A 21144-nucleotide genomic window follows, 5' to 3' on the forward strand; every position below is an offset into this window, starting at 1 on the left:
ATGCTTTTTAAAATAAATCAACAACCACCTCAAGCTCATATTAAACCATTTTTGCGAAAAATAGTAACAGGATTCAATTTTAGACTTACAGACTGAACTTTATTTGTCCCATGGGATTAGTTCTATTTTCATCAACTCTGTTGATATCATTCTTCAAAATGTGCAAAGAAAAAGGTTGATGGAAACACGTCCATTGGGCAAGGCCTCCGAATGTGTGCACTGCTGCATAAATATCCCCATAAATGAATGAATTTGACTTCATAGTAAAATGTTGGAATTGTTAGTGTGACCAGAAAACTTCTATTTACATTTAGTCCATTCCCAATTTCCCAAACAGCCTTGTCCATGTTAGCTTCCCCATGAACTTTAAATGTTTGAGCTTGACCTTAACCCTTTATAGCACACTCAGTGAAATACTTCAAGTTAATAGTGTTATTAGAATCAAGGACAAGACCTTATTACCTTTGTAACATTAATAAAATATTGATATTTTTATGGCAAAAATTCATCTAAATGTAATAACAAGAATATACTGTATTAAGAAAAATAACAAACGTGCTCCTTTAAAAAAATAATGAAAAGTGAAAGAATCACATTTTTTTGGTACAACATAAACTTAGAAGACTTAATGCTGATATGGGCACTTAAGTTTTTAAGTATATAAGCATAAAAATAATTGTTAACTAGGCTTATTAACTTTTTAACTTTACTTTGTAACTTTTCAATTAGCTTTTTATCATTTTTTCTGCTTAATTTACAGTAGGTAATATATCATTCAAGGGCTCATCTAATTGGTCAAATGCCAAAATCAGATGTGCAGCCATGTAGGAATATCTTTGCTGAATGGCTGGATATAGATCTTGTGCGTCTAGACCTCACGGAGGGTCGGGTGTGTGGGGGGGTGGACTCTATTTGTAAGGGATATGCATTTTTAGGGATTGCCCTATAAAGTATTAATTAGGAAAACAAGCTGACTACAAAACAAGTATGTTTTAAACGATGTACAGCTAGTTCACACGTCCTCACACACATTTCACAAGTGACAAGCTAAATTTAGCTAAAACTGCAGCACAATTTCATTATCAGTGAGAGAGCTGTCCGTTTTTCAAAAGATGGACTTTTGGGTTAATTCTGACTCATTTCTAAATATCACTATGAAATCTACAGCTAGATGTTATTTGTCAACGGTTTTAACATACTGACTAAACATATTCTAATATCTTCATAATTTCTTAAAAAAGAAAATAAACAAGTTAACTTCTCGTCCTATTTGTAATATGAATTTATTTTACTTTTTTACAGCAAAGAATTTTGGGTTCCTGACCTGCGAAAGGGTGCGATTTAAACAGAGTTCACTTTTATGCTTTCGTAGGTGAAATCTTCTCCATTGTGCTTAACGATTCCACTACGGTGTTTTTACAAACCACCAGTAAAGCAATAAAGGGGCATTGGCTCAGTCTGAGAGTGAATTCTATTCTAGACAGGGAGGATTTTCTGCAGTGTGACTCAGACAGCCTTCAGCACAAAGCAAGACAAATGTCACAACAAGAAGGACAAGACAGAGCAAAAATATTCCCAGAGACAGAACCCAGAACAGCCATTTAATGTCCTATAAGCTTTAAAGATGGACAGTATTTTCAATTACAGCCGAGATGTGGTAAAAGAGTAAATATATTAGATATGAAAAGGTTTAGTTGACAATGCAGCCCTTTTGCATCTTGTTTGAGAATTCCTCTATTTGAGAATAATTCAGTAAAGCAGAATCAAGGATTTTTAAATTGCAAGTAAAAACAGACAGAAGGACCTGTATGCTCGATGATGTATGTAAAAAGATCCATATGGGAGAATTATCCTGCCATAATGCAAGAGCACATAATTTCAATTTGAGAAAAGAATTTAATCTTCTTGCACTCAAAACTTATAATGCTCACACTCAAAACATGCGCTCTCTCTCAAATATTTTCTCTTCTCTCTAAAATCTTTGTTTCTTCTCTCAGATTTAATGCTTCTTGCACGGAAATTTTCTCCTCTCGCTTGCCTCCTTCTCTCCGCGCACAAACCGCGCTATGCACAAGTCTCAGTTACGCTCGCAAACCCGTAGGCTCTGCTTGCAGATTTTTTTTGCTCTCTCTCAGATTGGATCGGATCGTCGCCTAGCAACCTTTCCAGCCAATATAACGACAGCCTCGGAAAGGGTGCGCTTGTCTAACTCTACTGAGTTACTGAGTAGTTACCTTACCGACAATAAAATTGCCTTTTAATTTAAAAGCTATCCATTTTCAGACGTGACGTGATGTGAACAGAAAACTCCCGCCTCAGAGTTGCTCGTCAGAAAAAAAAAAAGCTAGTCAGGGCAGATAATATCTGCTGGAGGCAGAATTAGCAAGTGACTTTTCATTGGTGATTCTTGAATTGCCCTTTATTATTTCCTTTTTTATTTTCCTGATTGTTGTTGTTTTTCAGCTTCTTATTTTAATAGCTTTTAAATTAAAAAGCCAATTTATTGTCGGTAAGGTTTATCACAGGCACACTCAGTAGAGTTAGACAAGCGCACCCTTTCCGAGGCTGTCGTTCTATTGGCTGGAAAGGTTGCTAGGCGACGATCCGATCCAATCTGAGAGAGAGCAAAAAAAATCCGCAAGCAGAGCCTCTGGGTTTGCGAGCGTAACTGAGACTCAAGCAGAGCGCGGTTTGTGCGCGAAGAGAAGGAGGCAATCAAGAGGAGAAAATTTCTGTGCAAGAAGCATTAAATCTGAGAGAAGAAACAAAGATTTGAGAGAGAAGAGAAAATATTTGAGAGAGAGCGCATGTTTTGAGTGTGAGCATTATAAGTTTTGAGTGCAAGAAGATGAAATTCTTTTCTCAAATTGAAATTATGTGCTCTTGCATTATGGCAGGATAATTCTCCCATAGATCCACTCAGAGAGAAGGGTGCATTCACAAAGATAATCACATTGAAAACACTAATTATATGTCTAGTCTAGTCTTTTTTTTTACAATCATTACATTCGCAAAGATTTTCCATCTTAGTATTTAATTTTTTTTTATAAAGGTCCTATATTATTCTACATTAAAAAAAATAAAAAGTATCATTAATGAGGCACGCAGAGCATTTTTTGCCATTTGTGCAGGAATATTCCTCTCAGATTAGGCAGACAGCCTGAACCAAAAAGCCTCCTTATTCATCTTTCCTCTGAATTACCTGTTTTTGCTTTCCACACCCGGTTCTCCCGAAGGCCACGCCCTCAAAGCCACAACTATGACAACCAGTTTGTAAAATAGCCTAGGATTACAGAATGATACATCAGATGAATGCTGTGGAGTGACCGATGAGCTGCTACAGAATGCTCTGGATAGCTTATTTCCCCTGATGACATCATAATGGGAATCATTTCAAACAGAGCATTTTAGGGAACACATTAGCTAAGAGGTGAAGAAAGGCAGCGAAAAGAGGTGAAATGTTTTTTTTATTTATGAACCTCATACACAGACACATAAGGTGAATTTTGCATGATATGGGAGCTTTAATAACGCCTCTATCATTTAGATAATGATATTTTACATATTATTATGTATCATTTACCTATTACATAGTAAAATTTTGCTTCTTTCTCCTTAATCATTAGTTAGTCTCAACAAAAGTCCGCCCACGCAGAGCCTTGTCTTGTGGAGGTTAAAAGAAAATTAGAATTTTTATTCCCACTGTCCCTTAATGCCCAGTGTGAGTGATTGCTCTATCACCGTAAAAAAAAAAAACCTGTTGTTGTTCACGGTACAACGCCGGCAGCCGCAGTTGCCGAAAAAACTCCGTAAAAATAAGAATACGGGAGCAGAACATTTGTTACTTTACGGTAAAGTACCGGCAGCTGTGGTTGCCGAAAAAACTCCGTAAAAATAAGAAAACGGCACCAGAACACTTTTTTCCTTTACGGTAAAATACCAGCAGTTGCTGAAAATGCCCGTAAAAATAAAAATATGGCACCAAAACATTTTCTTTTTTTTAAGGCACAAATCTGGGAGCTGTGGTTGCCGGCTAGATCTGTAAAATAACAGTGAACATAATGCACATAATGCATGTCTACTGAATCCTGTGAAGTTAATTAATAGATGCAATCAGCTGTTTTTACTCAATTGGAAAACTTTGAACCAAGCTGACTGGGTTGACACAGTAAAAAGACTTGAGATGAAATTAGTTGTGATTTGGCATTACATACCTAATTCAACTGAACACAACTAATTAGAAACTTCAAAAGATGATTAGATAGAAAGAGCTGAAAACCAAATACCAAACTAAACTCAAAGTTCATTCATAAAACTCTTACTAATACCAAACTGGGAGATAATAACCATGCAAGACTGGATGTAGTTTCATGTCCGAAGAGATATTTTTAAAGTAAATAAATAAATAAAAATCAAGTCCCTCACCTGCATTGTCATTGGTTGTCACGGTCAGTCTGTGGGGCACTCGAGGTGAAACTTTGAGTGCCGCTCTTATCTGATAGAACCTGAGAAAACAAAGAAACGCCAACACGTTTAAAACTATACTTGAGGAAATTGAAGAAAATTACCATAGGAGTTGTAATCTAAGACGAAAATGTTGTAAATGTTTGCCATCACAAAGTCCAAAAAATACGGTAAAAAGTCCTCAGCTTGCTAAAAAAAGACTTCATCATTTTAGTTTACCATCATTAGCTTCCTGTTGAATCTAGAACGGAACTTAAAATTGAAGGAAATAAGCTTGAGACTGGTATTGAAATGTCAAAACTTTGGGAAAACCAAGTCATTTTTATCAGTGCATTTATCTTTCATTATTGATCAGTAGTAATTTTTCTAATTTGGCCAGATAATGTGTTACAGAATAGGGCTGGGCGATATAGAAAAAAAGCTTATCGATAAAAAAAAATGCATATTGATCGATATCGATAATTATTGAAAAGATTTGAAACCATATTTTATGTTCAGCTCTGCTTGGACTTTTTATAATATTGCTAAATGATTTAATTTTAATAAAAAACACAAACACAGACTTCGAATTAAATCTTTATTTAACCAACTTTTTTAACCATAACAGAATTGTTTTAAAGAAAAATAACTTAAGAGGCCTGAGTTATGTTATTAAATACTGACAAAGAATAAACTAAAGTGACCAGAAAAGTGACCAAAATAAATATAACAAATAAATAAATGCCCCCCCACCGCCCCCGTTTCCTGCTTTAACCTGAGTTATTACTTTGAAGTTTCTGGCCCCTCAGCATTTTTATCTCAATTGTTAGAACTACGTGGGAAACTGCCCAGAACTGAAAATATATATATATTTTCCGAAGATTCCTCGGAGGAGAGCCGCGTCGGGGCCTACACAGATCGTACTCCTGCGGCTGTGAGCGGCTGAGATGATAAAAAAAAGTTGGTTTCGTTATCAGACTGGTTTCACTGGTTCCCGACACATTTTCCAGATGACTGTGGTTTGTTTTTGGTCCGACTTGCCATGACTGAAATACTGCCAGACTGCCGAACTACAAAAACCTTCTTTGGAACAATTTCCTCCGCCTCTCCTTGCTGCACAGCTTCATGTGCTCTGTGTTGTGGTTTGAGAGGGCGGCGCTTGGTGACGGCGATTGTGATTGGTTGGGAGGAAGCAGTGACTAGCATAAACCTACATGCTAGGCTACAATGAGAAGGAAGGAAAACTACGTTTCTTTTTTATCGAACTTTTATCGACACTATTTTTTTCTATTGCGCCACACGTCTATCGATCGATATATATCGTTATTGAATTATCGCCCAGCCCTATTACAGAATAATCAAAGATTTCCAAAATCGACTTAATATTGTTTAGACCTGTATTATCATCCTGTCATTGAAATGATTGTTTTCCTCTAATTCTCCTTTACCAGAAATGAAAACAAATAGACTTACTAATGTAGCCGGACATTAAGGAGGCGTTCCCATTTGTCTATATGATCTACAGCAGATGGTTGGCAGATGGTAGATCTTCAACGCATGAATACCACAGTCATATTTTGAATCAAGGCCTTGCAGCTCTTTACAGACCCCTTCTCCCTATGGTTTCTATACATGGCAGAATTTACAGATCCTTTTACTAGGAAGAAAAATCCTCTTTAAGATTCTTCTTAATTAAATTAAGTCAAAAATCTGAACAATATTTGCCTAATATATGTGCCATTTATTAACATCTTCTTTGAATGCACTATTCAGATTTCCCATAGAGTACTTTACAATAAAGTTTACAATAACCATTATTTATAATAGGTAAAAAAAAAATATATATATATATTAATGATTAAGAGACATCCTATCAATTTTAGATAAATATCCATAAACAGCATCTAAGCCATTTATAAAAGGTGAATGGATAATTTATTAGGGTGTCAAGCTCATAGATGTTAGGGTAAAGTTAAGTGCAACATGACCGGGCAAGTTAAATTAGAATTAAAGGCTAGCTTTAGTTCTTTTGTAGCTTTGGAGGCGACAGTGACAGAGTTAGAGAGTTCCTGCCTTTGGACTGTTGTTAGACCGGGCCCAGTAGTTAACAGGTCAGAGCCACTGAAACCAGGGAAATGTTCACATAGAGGTCCTCCTAAAGTTACTGAGCAGAAAGTGTAGTCCTACATCTTTGCCCACTGGTTCCCACCAACCTGTCCACATTTCTAACAGACTTTAGCCGACTTTGCGGCTCACCTGTTTAGAAGTCAACTCGGACAGTTGACAGCTACGTACATGGAGCTGGAGGCACCAGAGACCATTGATAAATGTTTGTCGGGGACCAGAATAGGTGACATAAAACCAACCTGAAACTGCTGGCTAAGAATGAGTTTAAATACAAAAAGATTGTTATTCATGCTGACGGTAATGAGTGAAGGTCAATAAATGACGTGTAGCTTCGATTTGTGTAAGTTTGCGGAAAAAATGTTGGGTGCCGTAATTTTCTCTGGTCCCCTCCCTGATCTGACCTGTGTTTGCATGTTTGGCTGCATGTTGTCATTCATCTGCTGGTTGTCTAGGTGGTGTCCTGAAAACAACGTGGGTTACATTCATAACTGGGAATGGTGGGGAGAACCTGGTCTGATTCAGAAAAAACGGCATCCATCCCACTTTGGTTGGTGCAGCTCTTTTTTTCCAGGAATCTGGCCGAATGTATTAGTCCTCTAAAACCCTGAGAGCCCAGGGTGCAGACCAGGAAGAGAGTCGTAGTTTAACACACCTCTCTGCAGCTTCTCTACTGTATTCCTGCCCATTATTTCATCCAAACAGTGTCTTGCCCACGACCAAAATTAAAAAAGTTAGAAAAGAATCCTAAACAATTTTATTGACTATGCTTTACAACCATTTTCATTTGTTTCCTATGTGTACATAGTAACTAATTGGTTTTGTTGAGTTTCATTAGTTTAATTCAAAGCTTTTTCCAAATAAAATTTGTTTGACTTGGAGTTGAATAATTTTTTAAAATTTTAATGGAATTTTTTGTGAATTTATTCCATACATAACTTATATGACTTAAAGGAATAGTACACCCAAAACATGATTAGCCTTCATTTTCTACTCACCCCCATGCTGAACAACACTCTGGAGTACTTTTTTGATATCTCAAATGCATCTGGAGATCTGGGAGGCTTCTTGCTGACTGCTGACATTCAAATAATGGAGGTCTATGGTGCCCGAGGCAGAAAGGTCCATAAAAGTCCACAAAAAACGTGTCAATATCCCTCCATACTGCTCGTCCAATGTATTCCAAGTGTCCTGAGTGGGTAGCGTCCAGAATTTACTCGAAACGAAGTCATTTAGAATGTTTTTAGAGCATAAACAGTAGTGTATAGGATTTCCTGAAAGCGCGCGCCCGCACGTTCACGACGCTACGGAAGCCGGCAGACCAAACCAGATGAAAGTGCGCATTCAGCGTCTGCTCTGCCAATAATGCAAGCATAGAAGAAGAAATGTGCTGTTTACCTGTGCAAAGAAAGAAACAACAAAAGAAAAATGTCTGAGGACTTCAGTGTTGAGGAAGAGCATGAGTTCTGTGCCGAGCTGAATGCGCACTTTCATCCGGTTTGGTCTGCCGCGGTTTCCGTAGCGTTTCAGGAAATCCTATACACTACTGTTTATGCTCTAAAAACATTCTAAATGACTGCGTTTCGAGTAAATTCTGGATGCTACCCACTCAGGACACTTGGAATACATTGGACGAGCAGTATGGAGGAATATTGACACGTTTTTTGTGGACTTTTATGGACCTTTCTGTCTCGGGTACCATAGACCTCCATTATTTGAATGTCAGCAGACAGCAAGAAGCCTCCCAGATCTCCAGATGCATTTGAGATATCAAAAAGTACTCCAGGGTGTTGTTCAGCATGGGGGTGAGTAGAAAATGAAGGCTAATCATGTTTTGGGTGTACTATTCCTTTAACCGTTTGACCAAAATTTGAGCTTTTATGTCACTTTTATTTGTTGTCTAAACTGTTTTGTTCATAGAACAATACATTACAGTCCCAAAATAATTTAATTAAATAACATAAAGTCACTGCATCATTTTATTCCACAGCACCTTGGTTGGATAATGGGAACATTTTGTGTTGATAGGCTTTGTAATCCTCCTAAAAGCAATGATAGTCCATTGTTAAGTCCTTTAACTTATTAAACATAAAGGCTAATCAATTACAAATCTTATAGCCACTCAATCAGTCAGTTTAAACCTTGAATTAGTGTAGAAATTCAAATAAGTCTGTACTGTGTTTATAGTAGGCTCACTAAATTAAACATTACCATTTACTTACCCCCTTTGAAAAAGATCCACATTATGAAACTTGTGCAGTTCTACAGAAAACTCCAGCGTTCCCTGTACTTCAGACATGATATAGTCCCACTCATCACCTGAGAAAAGAAGAAAATGCCTATTGAATATGACTGATCAGACAAACAGTATGCACAGCAAAAGGAAAGATGACTGATGATACTTCTAAAATTAGTTTGCTTCATTTTGTCTTCTGTCATCTGCGGAGGAGTGACTCAGACCATCCATCGGATGGTAGGAAAAGAACCATTTGGCCACAAGATAGACACCTTGCTCTTAATATAGCGCAGATTATTACTTCTGGGATAAGATTTAATTATTTCTGGGAGAAAAAAACGGATGTGTGGAGTGGCAGCTTCCCTGTGCTGATGTTGGATAAGCATCAAAGTATTACAGCCCTTTGCTGATGTGGTAATTATGTGATTCTCTTTATACAAATTACTCAATAAATAAAATAATTAATTATTTACCAAATATATCTCACAGACAAGGAAAGATTTTTTATTTTGGGCATTTACATCTGATTTCAATAATGCTTCATTTCTTCAGAAACTAAGTAAATAAAAAGCAGTTGTGTGCCTGGATGCCTCATGCTCAGTGGAAAAAGCACTTTGCAATCTCTGAGTCATTTCCACGGGACAATTACCCAGAACATAAAACTAGAAGTACTCAGTATTGCCTGTTTTAAATGCCCCACCGTCATCCGGGCCCCTGAGAAGTACATCTTCAAGAGCTTAATGACTACAGACCTGTCACTCTGACGTCTGCGTTAGTTAAATCCTCTAAAGGCATCCGTGTTTTCATTTCCCTATTTACTTTGAAAAAAATGCCGTATATGACATTTAAAAACAGATAATTACTTCAAAATATCCTTTATTTTTTTTTCCACAGAAGTTGCTATTTTTTTTTAAAGTGAGCAGTGCATGCTGGGTTGAAAATGCAGTTAGGCCAGAGAGGACTGTGACCTACAGTCAACACACACTGTAAACCCAAAAAATAATACTGACTCAATAGAGTTGGGAAGAAAACAATGAAAATCCACTATCAAGTCAACCCAACTGCTAGCAACCATAGCCAAAGGGAGATGTCAATTGGTACCATGAGTTATAAAATTAACCCTCTTGAAAATCGCCTGTTATTGTCTGATTGGTCCAAATCTCTTTGCGTTGGTGTTGGAGAAACAGACTGGACCAAAGACGGGCTTGCAGAGAACTGGACTGAGCCGAAGGCCTTCCCTCCACTGAACCAAAAACTGTAACTGCATCCCCCTTCTTCCATCTGATGCTTCATAACTGCTCTTCTTGGGTAAACTACAGGTAGACAGAATAGTCGTGTTGGTGTTTTTATTAAGATTTGTGATTCAACTGCTGATGATTAACGGTTTCACTGAATGCTAATACTCACTACAGAGCGAACGAGTCACGTGTTGCTGAAGCTAACTGCTACATCGTGAGCTAACCCTCTCATTGTTTCAGTTGGACCAGACCAGAACCAGAACCCCTGGGGCCAGCTGAGCTAACGGGTATTTCCGCCTCATCATAGTTTAATGCTTTCCTGAGTCATTCATTTTTCGCCATAAACTGAACTAAACTTCACTGTTTTGACTGCAGTTAACGTCTCTGTGTCAGGGTTTATTCACATTTTATCTGCTGCTATGGACACTTTCAAAAGCATTAAGCCTTAAACTTCAAACATCAAAGACTTCAAACAGACTCTTAAACCCCTCTTCCCCTTTTATTTCTTTTATTTTGCTTATTTTCAGAAGTGTTTAGTGTTTTGCTCAGTTATTAGATATAATACTGTGTGATTGTAGCTAATAAAGGCACCATTGTATTTTAACTCGTGGTCTTTTGTTATCATTTTACACAGTGAACGATTTATCACTCAGGTTGGATTCACTTTTCTTTCAGTAGCATCTAAATGAACAGAGACACATTTATTTGGTTGGTGATTAATAACGTTGCTGCGAGCCACAGCCTGAATTACTAAATTGATGAAAGACAACTGGATTTTTAAAAGCCAGATTCAGGAGTCCATCCTTTTAGGAAAGGGGCTAAAACCCTAGTCAGTAAGCGTGTTACAGTTATAATCATCAATTAATAATAAATAACTAGATTTATATCCTATTCATTCATACACAAACACATCAGGCCAAAACCCACATTTACACCCTTTGTTGGGATCTGGAGGTCTATCCACTTTCTCCACCAGAGGGCGTACGAGATCTCCTGGAGCCGGAGCATATTGCACCACCTGTCGCTCATCTGCTCATCAGGAGATCCATATTTAAGGAGGCAGAGGACTTCTCTCCAGTGCCAGAGTGTTTGCCAGTAACGATTGAACCTGGGAGAGAGCTTACGGGACATGGATTTGAGGGGAATGTCACGTGTGGAGAGCCAAACCTGTTGTCCGGGTGTGTAGGTGGGAGCAGGGCGTCGTTTGCGGGCAGCGAATCTCTTTATTTGGGCAGATGTCCGGTTCAGAGCAGAAATTGTGTCTTTCCAGATCTTACGGCAACGGCGGATGTGTTGCTGAACAGATGGAACAGAGATTTCCTTTTCGTCGGCGCGGAACAAGGGTGGCTGATAACCTAGGGAGATTTCGAAAGGGGACAGACCGGTTGCAGAAGATGTGTGGGAGACAATTTCTGCTCTGAACCGGACATCTGCCCAAAATAAGAGATTCGCTGACCGCAAACGATGCCCTGCTCCCACCTACACACCCGGACAACAGGTTTGGCTCTCCACATGTGACATTCCCCTCAAATCCATGTCCCGTAAGCTCTCTCCCAGGTTCATCGTTACTGGCAAACACTCTGGCACTGGAGAGAAGTCCTCTGCCTCCTTAAATACGGATCTCCTGATGAGCAGATGAGCGACAGGTGGTGCAATCAGCTCCGGCTCCAGGAGATCTCGTACGCCCTCTGGTTGAGAAAGTGGACAGACCTCCAGATCCCAACACCCTTGTGCATTGGCACCCAGAGTACTGCGGGCCGATATCAGCATTAAGCTTAAAAAAAAAAAAAAAACTAATAATAATATACTGTATTCAGTTGCTTGCTTATATTATTTTGTCTCTTTCCAGACCCCAGACCACATTCCCTTTATTTCTGGGGGGGCTGAGGAGTGAAAACGCATTTCTATTGGTCTGCTTTGATGCTTGCATTTTTATTGTGCCTGAAGTGAAGATAATGTGATCCATCATACATCATTTGAAAAGAATGCAATTTGTAAATCTCAATCTGACAATTTTGATTTTAATTAGAAAATATGAGATCTGTAAAAAACATGAAAAATAAAACTAAAAAGCGAACATAAAAAAATAAAAAATAAACTTTTAGGCTGACTCTAGTTTAATCCTAATCAATATGATTTGACTGAATTAAAATAAAGACAAGCATCAAATGCACCCAAGTAAACAATATGATTGAAAAGTCAATAAACGTAAGAACATTACTCAGTGTAACACTTTTAGTCGACGCACAGCAACACCAATAGAAAGTGCACTGAAAGCTGAGCTCCCATCAACCTAAAGTGGAGGAAGTACTGACAGTGTTTACAACAAAGTGTATCAAATAGCTTCTCATTGAATGCTATGAAATGTAATCCACACATATGCAGTGGGATGGGGATAGCACTCCTGCAAGTGCTGCAACAGCAACACAAGGAGTTGAAAGAAGGTGGGACATAATAACAAATATATCATCCCTGCTGCAAAATACAGTACTGTACCTCAGAGAGGTGTAGATTGTGCAGAGAAATCAGTCCGGTTAAAAGACTTGAATTTGTACTCTTATCTTATCAGCAGAGATTTGTCATGATGTTCTGGTTTACTGTACATTGTTATTGACCTCTGGCATCATTAGAAGCATCTTTCACAAAACACTAAGCAAAGAAATCAAGTGGATGTTAATCATCAAAGTGAGGAAGAGTGAGCCTACATTTATAACGCCAATGATTATCTGATGGGCATCTAGATAGATGGATGAAGTAGAGCTGTAATATGCTGAATTAAAAATACTCAGTGGTGTCAAAAGTACACACAGTTGTTATTTAAGTAGAAGTATAGATACTGCAGTTTAAAAGCTGAAGTAGCATCTTGACCTCTTTACTCAAGTAAAAGTGAAAAAGTAGCTGCTCCAGAAACTACTTAAAGTATAGAAGTATAAAGTAACCTTTAAAAAATTAACAGCCAGATGCCACTATATGAACTGAAAGCTACATTTTTAGGGCCGATAATGAGGGAGGAGTTGTTGGTCTCTAGGGCTGCAACTAACGATTATTTTAAAAATCGATGAATCGGCCGATTATTTTTTCGATTAATCGATGAATCGGACAAAAAATATTTTTTTATATTAACCTCTTTATTTGAAAATAAACATTTTAGACAGAACAAACAAGCACACAAGTACAGGTTGCTCATTAACTGTACTGGTGCAATATGAAAAATAAATGTTTGTGATTAAACTACGCAAACTTACATGAGAAATGTAGCTGTACATCCACAAAATATAGGCTACTTTGTTTCATAAAGCGCAAAAAAGACAGGCATTTTTGTTTTTTAAAGCCCCTAAGGGGCTCAAACAATAGGTCCCCCCATTTCAACAAATTAGTTTTTTTTAGACTAGAAGAGTTCTGCCTTTTAAGACAGGAAAGTATAGCAGTTAAAGTTGCTACTTGAGAAAATACTGAACCATAGAGATAAAAATAGCCCTGTGATTCAAATTATAAATTGTATTTGGAATAAAAATTAGAGAACTAGGGGTGCTAAAAAACACATCCTCCAAAGACAGATATTTACATGGGAATGTGGCATATAATTAATTGACACATTACTGATCTTGGTGGATTTTATTCTGCTTTACTTCCATACATTGCAGGATCTTCTTTACTTTATCTTTGCCAGAAGATTTAAACTTTAAAAGCCTTGCCCTCATAATTTGCAAGTTAATTTATTTATAAAGGCTATTTTAATTATTGTGATCAATTTGCGCCGTCAATCCCGGTGCATGTGCGCTTCATTTGTTGCCTGGACGCTGAAACATCCAGCGGGTCTGACAGCAGCGCTGAGAGGGACTCCTGCGGGAAAGCGGGGTTGGGATGGGGGAGGCGCCTCACGGCAGCAGCTGCTGCTGCAGGACAAGAGTAGGAACGATACATGCTTTCACGTAAGAGTCTCCAAAAGCCGCCAGCGACACCGTAAAAAGTCGCCAGATTTGTCGCTAATCGCTTTTTAAAAAAAATAGTCGCTGGAGGGGTCTGAAAAGTCGCTAAATATAGCGACAAAGTCGCTGAGTTGGCAACACTGCGCACCTGCAGCGCTGGCTCGCTCTGCCGTAATTTTTTCCTCCCCCCCTTTCAGTCAAGTGGCAGTGATGACAGCGGCGGCTGATTAATCGCGCGACACAACTAATCGATGATGAAATTTGTTGCCAACGCTTTTAAAAGTCGATTTTTATCGATTTTATCGATTCGTTGTTGCAGCCGTATTGGTCTCCATCTCCCGATACGCTCTCACCTGTGTCCGACCTTTCAGACATTTCAACATCTTTTTCTGAATCCAACATTGCAGCATGGCGTAAACTATTAGCGTTTACAGTTTGAAGAACACCTGCTTGCTTCTGATGATTTCCTTTAGCTAACCAATGAGTGTTTGCGTTATACGACTCATCCAATTACACTAGTTTTCACTAGATATGGATGGAGCCAATGATCTGCATTGGATGGAGCACATGACATGAAATGAATCTTTAGAAAAATTAAACTGGGGTAACCAATTAAAAATCAGTGGGGTACGAATAAAGAAAATTAACCAGTAAAGGTCGGGAGACACTTTAATTAGGCCCGAGCAGCAAAGCGCTGCGAAGGCCTATTGTATTTCGAAAGTTTCTTCTTCTTCTTCTTCTTATTATTATTATTATTATTATTATTGCGGTTCTTTTGGCATTTCGAACGCATTTTACGGGGACTTCGCATATTCAAAAACTCAGGAAAACGTGGCAGTAAATTGTCCCCCGCGTGAAATAGCCGGACTGTAATGGAGTCCAAAATGGCCGCCCCCAAATTACGCCACAGCGCCCCCTAACGTGAGTTGGGGGAAACTGTAAGTCACAGAGATTTGAACTTTGGCACCCAGGTAGATTTATAATCTGTTACTTTAAACAGAATTTAACCCTGAAATAAAATGAGGTATTTATGCATTCATGTTATACATTGAATTTTTGAAATAAAAAAAAACATAGAAATTGCCAACAATTGCATCCCATTCTATCTCAGAGGAGTTGACACTTGCATGACTGTATTCCTGTATATCAATCAGTAGTTAAAGGACGAGGGTCAGCAAATGCTAATTCTGCCTGTAAAACAATGACAGTGTAATTGTCTCTCTATGATCTGAAGCCTCATTGGAGCTTTTAAACAGGCTTTTGAAAAACTTTGATAATTTGCTGCTGTAATATTATAGATTTTTTAGAATAAACAGCTAACAGATGTGCAGAATCAAAAAATAACAGAAATAGAATTATAGAACATTCGGTATTATAAGAAAGCCCACACTGTTTCTGAATAAATACATTATTGTATGAGTTAAGTTCTGTTCCCTTTACAGCATGTCTCTTTCCTTGTAAGTGTGAAATGTCCCATGCTCCTGAATGCACCATAGCTATCTGACGCTTGCGAATGCATCACACTGGTCTGTGAACACTGTGATGCGCGTTTGATTTTCTGCTAAGACAAAGCTTTGCAGTTTCAAAACTCACGTCGGCTATCACTGTTTATTGTTGTGTGTGAATAACAAGAGATTACAACAAATAAATCAGCCGTACCAGCCGTTGTTTTAAAAATGTAAGGATTAGAAAGTACAGATACTTGTGTGAAAATGTAATGAGTAGAAGTAGGAAGAAAAATAAGTAATGGAGTAAAATATAGATACCTATAAAGTGTACTTAAGTACAGTAACGAAGCATTTGTACTTAGTTACTTGACACCTCTGAAAATAAATATCTTTATATTTGAACAATTCAAACAACAATTCCAGCCGTGTTAAATACCGACTGAACAAACAACAAAGTGTTTTCTTTAACGTTTTTAGACTGAATATTTTTAGAAGATATACCAAAACAGGAATCAAGGTCACTGAGGTAAAAATAGATTAATGAAAATATGTGAAACACCTGTGATTATAATCTATAGTGAAAACTTTGTTGTATTGTGTTTTATCAAATTAACATTATTAATATGAATAAATTCAAATGTATAGGCTGCTCTGGGTAGCACTGCTGCCTTTCAGCAAGAAGGTTCCAGGTTTGATTCCCGGCCCAGGGTTTTTCTGCATGTTCTCCCTGAGCATGTGTGGGTTCTCTCCAGGTACTCCAGTTTCCTCCCACAGTCCAAAAACATAACTGTTAGGGTGTCATGAAACACCAGGTAAAAGGGTAGTGAAATGTGTGTTTCCTGGACGGGGCCGCCTTTTACAGCTGCTTTTTGTATCTCTGCTTCTGTCTCCTTGAACCCCAGTCGGCCTCGGCAGATGGCCGCTCACACTGAGCCTGGTTCTGCTGGAGGTTTCTTCCTGTTAAAAGGGAGTTTTTCCTCTCCACTGTCGCTACAAGCATGCTTAGTGTGGGGGATTGTATTTGAGTCAATGCAATCAACTGGTTTTCCTTAGATAGAAAACTTTGTATCAATTTGACTGTATGATCTGGTTGAACTGTAAAGTGCCTTGAGATGATGTGTTGTGAATTTGGCGCTATATAAATAAACTGAATTGAAATTGAATTGAATTGAATTGAAATGGCTTTCATGCTCATTCTTATGTGATCTCTGATTTAGCTTCTCTAAATTCTCCTTAGGTGTGAGTGTGTGTGTGAATGGTTGTTTGTCCTGTTTGTCTCTGTGTCGCCCTATGATGGACTGTGGACCTGTCCAGGGTGTACCCCCGCCTCTCGCCTGTAGACAGCTGGACATAGGCACCAGCACCCCTCACAACCCTGCATGGGGTAAGCGTGACGGAAAATGGATTTCAAATGTACAGATGATGTAAAACTATCATTTACGGACAGAATATGTCGCTCTGACATGCTGTCAGGCTGTTTACCACTTAATTTCAATAAGATGGAAGGTGACTGATCTGTTTTAGTGTTATCAAGCATCCTGTGCTGAGAAAGATTTTGAACTGCTAGCAGCAACTTTATACATGTGGTTAAATGGGCAGTACTTAAGGGTCAACATAAGGATTTTATCAAGTATTACTGTATGCAAACAGAATTATATGAAGTTCATTCTGCATCCTTTTCACCTTTAAACTGTGAATAATCTTGAATTAATTCTGGATCGATTCAAGTTTTGGCTCTGGAGTTACCTTTTTTCCGATTACTAGTAGGGCCTGCTTAGGACTGAAAAGAGGCATCATCTGGATGTTTGCAGCATTACAACACTAAAAGAAAGTTGACATTATCAGTTGATGGAGGAAAAAGGTTAACTCAATAAAGCCTTATTGACAATTAATCATAAATGGATCATTTGTTCCAGGTCTTAGCCCATCCCTAGCCTAAGTATGATAGTGCCAATGTTTCACGACATTTACAACAGAAATGCTTGTCGTACTTGTTTGTATTTCCATTCTATAAAGAAGAGCAAAAGTTGGGCCTTTATTTGACCTAAAGAGATGCCACTTATACAGTAGGAGTAAAATCTATTATCTGATGGAAACAGTTGCAGCGGTGCATCTGGTTCCTAGGCCTGCAGTAGGAACCCCTCAACTTATTATACTTCTTAACACCTTGACCTCCAAGTTTCTTTCTATCTATCTATCTATCTATCTATCTATCTATCTATCTATCTATCTATCTATCTATCTATCTATCTATCTATCTATCTATCTATCTATCTATCTATCTATCTATCTATCTATCTATCTATCTATCTATCTATCTATCTATAAATACTAATTGTTTTGTATCGATGTATCGATCCAACAGCCGATGATCCGATGCACCGATATGTCCGCAAGAGTATCGATTCATTTTTTTTTTCTCCCTCCGGTCTATTTTTATTCACTTGCTCATGAACGTAATTCTGACTTCCTGAGTAGCGAAGAAAATCAAATCTGAATGATGGGTGTGATTTATACTCCTAATGTTCACTGAATGTGTTTTAACTGGTACATTAACTAGAATGCACGTGAGATCTTGGTAATACAAAGGGGTTGTTGCATATTTGCAAAAATAGCTGTCAAATGGTTAATATCACCACTTTCACATTTTAATTAAACACACCAACAATAGTATTCAAATATGAAATATATCAAGCGCAGATATAAGCAAGAGGAAGATTATTGTGAGGGTGAATACAGGGATCAATTAAGCAGGAAGCCCAGTTAAGACAACCGCAATCCTCTATAACCACAGCTCTGCCACATTTACATCAGTAGCATTTCAGATGCAATGTGCATCTAATAACCAGATTAAATACAGCATAAAGCATGGAAGTAAAATAAATCTCACACACCACAGATGCTGATTATTTACATCAAAATCCATCCTTCTGTCATGGTGCAGGAAGTCTTATTATCTCCATTTAATATCAACCATTGAGGCCAGAATCTTAACAAAAGTGAAACTAAAATGCATATTGTCGCTATCTTAACTTGGCTGTAATCATTTTGCTCTAACTGACCAATCAGAGACAGAAAATGCTGACGTTAGGGTGGGTCCGCAAGCTGGCCCAGTGGGGCATATCTCAAATTTTAAACTGTTAGCATGTGATGGTGATATTTCGCTATTATTTTTATTTGGGATGCATAATATTGGGATTTTGGCCGATATCCGATATGCCGATATTTTAAAACTCATTTATCCGATAACCAATATCCATACTGATGTTAAAGCTGGACAAAAATAAGTAGTCATTGAAAATAGCAGTTTTGTTATCCATTTCTGACTAATTTGAAAAATAATATACTCAAATATATTTTCATATGCTGATATCAAATTGATTTTTAAAAACGCGGTATCGATCAATTTTACTTTCAAAATCTCGTGAAATTTCATCGTTCTGTTACAAACTCTCGAGATATTTTGCAAATTCTTGTGAGATTTTGTTAGTAAAATAGATTGATACTGCATCAATATATCAACATATAAAAATATGGCAAAATTTCGTGAATTTTCGGGGGATTTCGTAGCATAACAATGACATATAGCAATATTTCATTAGTAAAAGAGATTGATATGGTGTTTTTAAATGGTAATATATCAGCATATGAAGATATTGGGATATTTTAATGTATCAATATTTTTTCCCTCGTCTTTAGAAGTTTTTTAGTCTGTAAAAAAGAAGTTTTTGAGGAAGAAGAAGAAGTAGTATTTTTTTTTTTTTTTAGACTTTAGAAACTCTGAAGCTGATCAAATATCGGGTTAAATATCGGTGGGGTGGCTGATGTCCGATATTCAGTTTTAAGGCCGATACAGGCCGATAGGGGGCCAATTATATTGTGCATCGTGCATTTTATTATTTTATATTATTATTATTTTATCATTATCATCATTATTTATGGAGAACTTTCTCTATCTTTCCCCTTAGATCTAATTTCAGGTCTTACCGCTAGACATCCTGAAAGTATCTTGATGAAAATGACGACTTTAACATTGCTTTGACTTAGCCTAACTTAAATTCAACCCAGTGCTTCATAGTATCGTCATTAAGGCTGCAGCTAACAATTATTTGTACTAATCAATTAATCTGTTCATTAGTTTTCAAATAATAATTGGATAACCAAAGGTGCCTTGAAGAAGATTTTATGCAGAATATGAATCAGGTGAAGATAAAACTAAGGAGTTCTGGATTATTGCAAAAAAAGAACAAATTTATAAAAAAATAAAGCTTCTCATGTTAAATAGAAAATGTTTTTATATTTTTATACACTTATGGCACATTTACTGCCTTGAGTGTGTTTCTTTTTCAGCTAAGTGAATGTGTCAGAATCTGTATTCTCCAGTTGTATATCAAATCTTTATTTAATTAGTTGACAATATTTTAGCAAACAATCATGAATAATCTGATGCATTATTTCAGCCAAAACTACCATGAAAAAAGCCTGATAAATGTAGCAGAAGTTTCCCTCTGACAGTTAAATCCAACAATATGTACTGAGATTTGGACTATTTTATCCTTTATCTACTAATGGAGCACATGCTGAGTTAATTACTATAATATCCAAACTGTAAAAAGGTAAAAATAGATAATATAAATTTAGATGAGATATGTCGGAATGTTTTACACATCTTAAGTGTGATGTCATTTGCCTAAAATAGAGCTAATAAAAGACTTAAAAATTACTTGCACCTAAAAGAAAATAACGCTGATCATAAAAGCTGGTCATGTCTGCTGGAAACAGATTTTTTTAACCCAAAGGTTTCTTTTTTTTTTACAAAATCAATCAACAAAAAAAAAAATAATAAATACAAAATAGTATTGATTTGTATTAATTTTGGGTAGTAATTTCTGTTTCTCACCATAGCCAACTGATAATTTCGCAGGACATTTTACTGAAATCAACTTAAACCATTTGATATGACATGCACTCAGAAAATTGCTGCTAAATGAAGCCAGACATACTTAAACCCTAATCAGTCCTGACAGTCAGAAAACCAAATATCTTGATATAAAATCCCCCATTGGTAATCACCTTAAGGTCCACAATAACGCATCAATGAGTTGTGAACACAGTTAGCTAACGAAAGGAGTCTTAGCCATCTCTTTAAGTATTAATGACGTGTTTAAAGATAAAGTCAAGAAGAGGCGCTGTTAGAAGGCATTCGCAGTAAACTCTCATTTCTAGATATATCAGTATTTCATTCAGGCTGCAAGAGAGACTGAGCATTTCAGCAGAATACAGGAAGGCTAAATAGATTACAGTTAAATTGTTCTGTTTAATCTTTTTGAACTTTGCTTAAAGACCACAATGGATTTGCAGCCCTTTGTTATATTAGGGATCGATGACCTCAGTGTAATACGTAGGGAGAACTGTGCTAACAGGAAGATGTAATTAAAAAAATCAAAAAATTGTCTCTGTTATAAAACCTTATAATTCATTTTACACCAACAGCTTTAACACGGACTGGTTTGACGTCATCTCTTCCCCGGAAAAATACTTTAATTAATAGCTTTTGTAAAATTGTATTGAGGGATTAAAAGGGACAGCGTGTAACTAATTAGTAAACATCAAGTATTAATTTCATAAATACATATTCTGTCAAAGTCTAACAATCAAATCAAAAATATAAGTTTTCCCATAGCTTAGAATGAGGTGTTTATAAATAGGTAGTTGGCAGTGCCCCC

General features: G+C 37.2%; 1 protein-coding gene across 1 annotated transcript in view; it reads right to left on the reverse strand.

Annotated features, from left to right (window-relative positions):
• fam135b (family with sequence similarity 135 member B) overlaps positions 1–21144 on the reverse strand; it is a 101848-nt gene that overhangs the window by 64979 nt on the left and 15725 nt on the right. Inside the window, exons 2-3 of the mRNA XM_038281754.1 lie at positions 8790–8886; positions 4426–4505 (exon numbers count right to left, since the gene is read on the reverse strand). Coding sequence (XP_038137682.1) covers positions 4426–4505; positions 8790–8866 — 157 coding nt within the window. The 5' untranslated portion in view covers positions 8867–8886. The remainder of the gene's footprint in view (positions 1–4425; positions 4506–8789; positions 8887–21144) is intronic.

The sequence above is a fragment of the Cyprinodon tularosa genome, unplaced genomic scaffold, assembly GCF_016077235.1.
Source record: "Cyprinodon tularosa strain WSP-4 unplaced genomic scaffold, ASM1607723v1 ctg175, whole genome shotgun sequence".
Lineage (NCBI taxonomy): Eukaryota > Metazoa > Chordata > Actinopteri > Cyprinodontiformes > Cyprinodontidae > Cyprinodon > Cyprinodon tularosa.